This window comes from Montipora foliosa, chromosome 9, assembly GCF_036669935.1.
Source record: "Montipora foliosa isolate CH-2021 chromosome 9, ASM3666993v2, whole genome shotgun sequence".
NCBI classification, from domain to species: Eukaryota; Metazoa; Cnidaria; class Anthozoa; order Scleractinia; family Acroporidae; genus Montipora; species Montipora foliosa.
Window position 1 is genome coordinate 19,211,359 of NC_090877.1, and position 5,000 is coordinate 19,216,358.

The following is a 5,000-nucleotide window of genomic DNA, read 5'->3' on the forward strand; positions in this document are numbered from 1 at the left end:
AATGACTGGATTACGTCCTGTGTTCATTATATTATCGGTGTGTCAAATGTTTGCCATTTGAATTCCGTAGTGACCTTCTGGCTTTATGTGCTCTCTTATGAGTGACTAGATTTGCCCGAATAAGACAAGTAAGTTGGGTGCGCACAGCAACCTTTTTGTTGACAGTCTGGCATTTTGTTCGTAGCTCCCTTTTCACGATAAAGAATCACGGACTCGTCATCATTGCGAGATGTAAGTTCTGTCCATGCCATAGGTGCTAACCCTAACCTTTGTCATTTGTCGTTGCAAAGGAAGCAGCAATAAAAGCCTTCCTCTTCATGTCCTCGAGTCCCACATCACTGGTGGTTGCACTTGCCAAGTAAAGCTGCATATCACCATTCACTTTAGCAGGATGTGTACTGTCTCCGCGCCACTGACTCGCATAACGAACTCCTAATTCATTTGCTCCACTGGAACTTTGTTACAAAAAAGAAAAACAAAACAAAAACAAAGCACGCAAAATTCCACCTCTGCACAATTTCCTGTCCGTTACAACACTGCCAACTTGGCATCAACCTTTAAAAACTTTTTTTCTTTAAAGGCCAAGAACGTCGGTTTTAGTGACGATATTACAAAAAAATCATCTTTCTTTACGAGTTAAATAATAATAATAATAATAACAATAATAATATTAATAGAGCAAGTTTCAATTACTTTGGCCAATCAAAATGGACGGAGACAATTCAGTAAACTAATCAAAACTCGAGGTCATTACACGAAGCCGACACAAAGCGCGGGAAAATGTGCACGCGCGGGCCACGATTGGTTTTGGTTTCACTTCTTATTGGTTGAAGAAGTGGCGCGAGAACGAGTGCAGTAATGCAAAAGCAAAGCAATTCGCTAATTACTTTCGACACTCAATTGAAAACCGCTCTAATGATAATAATAATAATAATAATAATAATAATAATAATAATAATAATAATAATAATTAAAGTAAGCTCGATTCTTCCCGATCTCTCGAGTATGGTCCTTGATCCTCATTCTACAGAAAGCCTTCGCTCATGTGACCTACAGCTATGGTTAATGCATCAAGAGAAAGAAAGCACTAATTAAGTGTAGTACGGTCGTCCGGGTGAGTGCAGAGCTGAGAAGGACTGTTTACGATGACATTGACTGACGTTTCGACAACCTGAGCGGAAGTCATCTTCAGAGTCAAATGATTTAGTGTAACGTCAGTAGATGGTATAATACCTATACTGACGTTACACAATTCCCTCCACTCTGAAGATCCCTTTACTTCCACCCAGGTTGTCGAAACGTCTGTCAATGTCATCCTACACTAACCTGGACGATCGCACTTCACGTAATATGATATGACAACTGGGTTCAAAACCTTTACGAGAAAGAAATCGAGGGCCAGGTCGCACTAGCCAACAAAAACATTATCACGAACTTTCAATTTCCCCCAAAAAATGGCGAACCCATTTTTTCCTTCGGTATCCTGACAAAAATTTGTCAAGTTCTCGCGCGTCGGGTGCATTCGTCTATGCTTTGTGGTTGATCTATAGCGACAAGGCCCCTATGGGCCAATTTTTTGTTCTAGTGATTGCTCTGGAGCTAGAATGGTGGGGAAGTATTTTCAAATGCAAATCAATCCCCCTCAACATGGCCAGCGTTTCTTGGTTTCCGAATGCTGCTATCTCAAAGAGAATCACTTTCTCTTTGATATCATTTAGAGTTTGCTCAATGTTAGCTGTTACAGTAACTGTCACGCATTAAATGCGAATCATGCACGACAAGACGGCAAGAATATTGTCCAGTGTTGCAGAGCACAGCCTTTGAAAATCAATTTCCTGACTTTTTAAGCGATCAAATTTAAAGTTAACTGAAAAACGAAACACTTACTTGTCTGTTGCCCACGGGACAGTGTTGGTCTGGAAGTTATCTGTCGACAGAGACAGAGCTGGAAAGTCCGTTGGCTCAATGACTGCAGTCTTAGCAAAGACAAGAGCAGTAAGTGTACATGCCAAAGGAAGAAGAAGCTGAGAAATGGTGGACATCTTTTGACGCTTGAAGAGAAGTAGACGTTTTGCAAACAGAGAGAACCATCGTTGACTAAAGAGGCGAAAACCGGTCGGAAGCATGTAGTTTTTGTAATCAGTAAAAGTGCCGTAACTGGATTCAGAGGAAATCATGTGCGATATGATGGCAGATCGCTCACTTGGAACAGGGACATTCTCGTAAACTAATGGTGATGCATTCTCTGAAAGAAAACCGCTATCCACTGTTCAACGAAGTCATTTAGAGCGTTTACCATTTGTCAACAAAAACCGAGAATTCCAGTTGGAAATTCGAATGGTACAGCTCATTCCATCGGGAAGTTTCCGAAAAAGACAGAAATCCTCAGAAGTATTCCTCCTTTCCCGTTCCAACCGAAATGACCGGAAAATTCCTATACCATTTGTAAACTCCCGCTCGAGCCGGTTCACCTTGGCCCCCTTTCCCTTTCGACACTACAGATGCAGCCGCCATGTTTTCTTCCAGCCGCGAGAGACTCGGGCCTAGCAAAACGCCATACCGGGAAAATGCTGTACCACTACGAGCGTTCCATTCCAACCAGATTTTCCGTGCAAATGGTGAACGCTCCTACTGTCAGCCCAAAATTCAAACTATGAAATTTTCATATGCTGACTAACCTTCTTCTTTGGACTGCAACTCGACCCCCAGAGCATTGTCCATTTCCTTTCCAATCTTGAGGAACACATCTTCCATTGTGGCAATAGAAGCACCATACTTTGCGATCCCAAGTTCTTCAGAACGAGTCTCCATTTCAGTTAAAAGATCCTCAAACTTCTCTATTGCTTCTTTAGGAAAGGTAAAAGCCAGCTCATCTCCTAAACAACAAACAAAAAAAAAAAAAGGAGTTTCATTTGTTGAAACTATATTATAAACTGGAATTACGATTCTCAGATAGAATTCGACTCTACACGCTCCAACGGGATGCACTAATCACATGGTTATCGAAGGTGGCCAATGATCTTGCCTAAAACTGCATTACGCAGTCGGATAGGAGTCCATAGATCACCCTTGCTCGACAACTATCGTTCACAATAGTGTCTCCAGTACTGAGATCCGTGGCTGGAGAATTGGGCTAGCGCTCGGGGGTTCGTTTTTTCTAGTCACATCTGAAACCCTTATATTTCTGAGTTCCCTTTGGTTCTTTATCTATTCACCAAAAAATTCACGAATATCACTGCAGTTTTTATCCTTCATGATTTTAAAGCCAAAGGAATGGCCGTTTACGAAACACTCCATTCTTGTCGGTTAAAACGTAGCGCGTCGTTTAAGTGTTCGTTTGTTTGTAAATTCATGTCGTTGTATTCCGGCGGGTTGCCATGGCATTGATAGCGCCCTCTGTCAAATTTAACGTAAGGTGTCTCAGTCCCTTCGAGATTCGGGAAAATTGTAACTCTTAACAGGTTTTTTCTCCAACAAATAACAAGCGCTAAAGCTGAATGCTGACTAGGGGAACAACTCACCAGCGTTGCTTTCCAGCTGTGCGTTGGGTATGTGACCTCTGATGACATCGATTACCTTGGCAACATCGCAGTTTGGGAATTTGACCATAACCATACGATAACCCAGACCGTATTTGTTCTTGAGAAAAACAGGAGACCCACAGCATTTTATTTTTCCCTCCACCATAACCACTATTCTGTCACCAAGAACATCTGCTTCATCTACACAATGTGTGTTCAGAAAAATGGTTCTCTCTCTTTTCTGCTGCTGTATCAAGTCCCAAATGGATCTGCGGGCGATCGGATCCATTCCAGCGGTTGGTTCATCCAGCATTACTATCTGGGAGAGAGAATGAGAGAGAGAAGTTGAGATAATTTGTAGTCGAATTGGTATGAAAATTGCTTTTGGTTTCAATAGACCTAATATTTGAGGTGAGTGCGCCTATGAAATTAGTTGCTCTTCGATTTTGTTATTCTTTAGATGGGAAGTATTTAATTAACTGTTAACACCCAGTGAAACTTTCGTTTTATTTTTTCCTTTATTTCCTTTTAGTTTAGGCTCGGCAACCAATTTCCCATTTGCGTGCTTAGAAATGAGAAAAACTTGAAGTTGTTTTCCAGTTGAGTCATGAGTGCCAAAAAGCTGCCAAAGTCGGTATGAATTCATTGAACATCAAGTTTTTTAAAGTACTAAACTAACCGAGTGTTCTAAAAAACTGGTCTTTTAATGGTGATGATTAATTCAAGGACACAGAAGGGCGAAATGATTATGAAATTTGATGAATTAGAAGATGTTCGTTATTAAGATACAGAAGTAATTGTGGCACCTGCGGGACTTTCGGGAAAAATGGATGCAGCTTTAGCTCCAGATTGGTCACGTATCCGGAAACATTCTCACTAGCGTGAACAAAGTGAATGAAAAAAGTGAGAGTACCTTAGAGTTGCCAATCATCGCTATCCCAACCGAAAGCTTTCTCTTCATTGCATCAGGCAGCTCACCAGTTCGTGTATGTCGTTTATCAGTCAGGCTAAGACGATCTATCATTCTATTAACCTCTTGTTTGACCTGATCGGATGGACAATCCTTCAGCTTGGCAAAAAACCACAGATTTTCCTCGACTGTCAGTTGGTGAAATAACACATCACGTTCTGGACAGAAACCTACAATAAAAAATCGAAAACGAGTCACAAGACAAGGGACAAGACGACGTACATGTGACTAAGCATCATTAGACACAATTGATTGATTCAGAGAGCACTACATGACATCAGAAGAACATCAATCATTGAAGATTTCTTGGCAGTTTATTTGCCATGAGAAAATCTTAAAATTCCAGCCTATGCATGGCATATAATAAAGGGAATGTGGATTGTCTTCAGGTATTTACAGTGTTTGCCAATGAAAGAACTGGAAAAGTTCCGCCCCTGAAAGGCATGATCATTGTTCTATTTAAATGCCGATCTACAGTTTTCATCCTAGTTTTTAAGGAAAACTCCCCT

General features: G+C 41.0%; 1 protein-coding gene across 2 annotated transcripts in view; it reads right to left on the reverse strand.

Moving 5' to 3' along the window:
• The window catches only part of LOC137970484 (phospholipid-transporting ATPase ABCA3-like), a 29,916-nt gene that overhangs the window by 12,113 nt on the left and 12,803 nt on the right, over positions 1-5,000 (reverse strand). For both annotated transcript variants that reach the window (XM_068817001.1, XM_068817003.1), the window contains 5 exons: positions 4,435-4,661; positions 3,522-3,840; positions 2,679-2,876; positions 1,888-2,245; positions 268-455 (listed from right to left, as the gene is read on the reverse strand). In XM_068817001.1, coding sequence (XP_068673102.1) covers positions 268-455; positions 1,888-2,245; positions 2,679-2,876; positions 3,522-3,840; positions 4,435-4,661 — 1,290 coding nt within the window. The remainder of the gene's footprint in view (positions 1-267; positions 456-1,887; positions 2,246-2,678; positions 2,877-3,521; positions 3,841-4,434; positions 4,662-5,000) is intronic.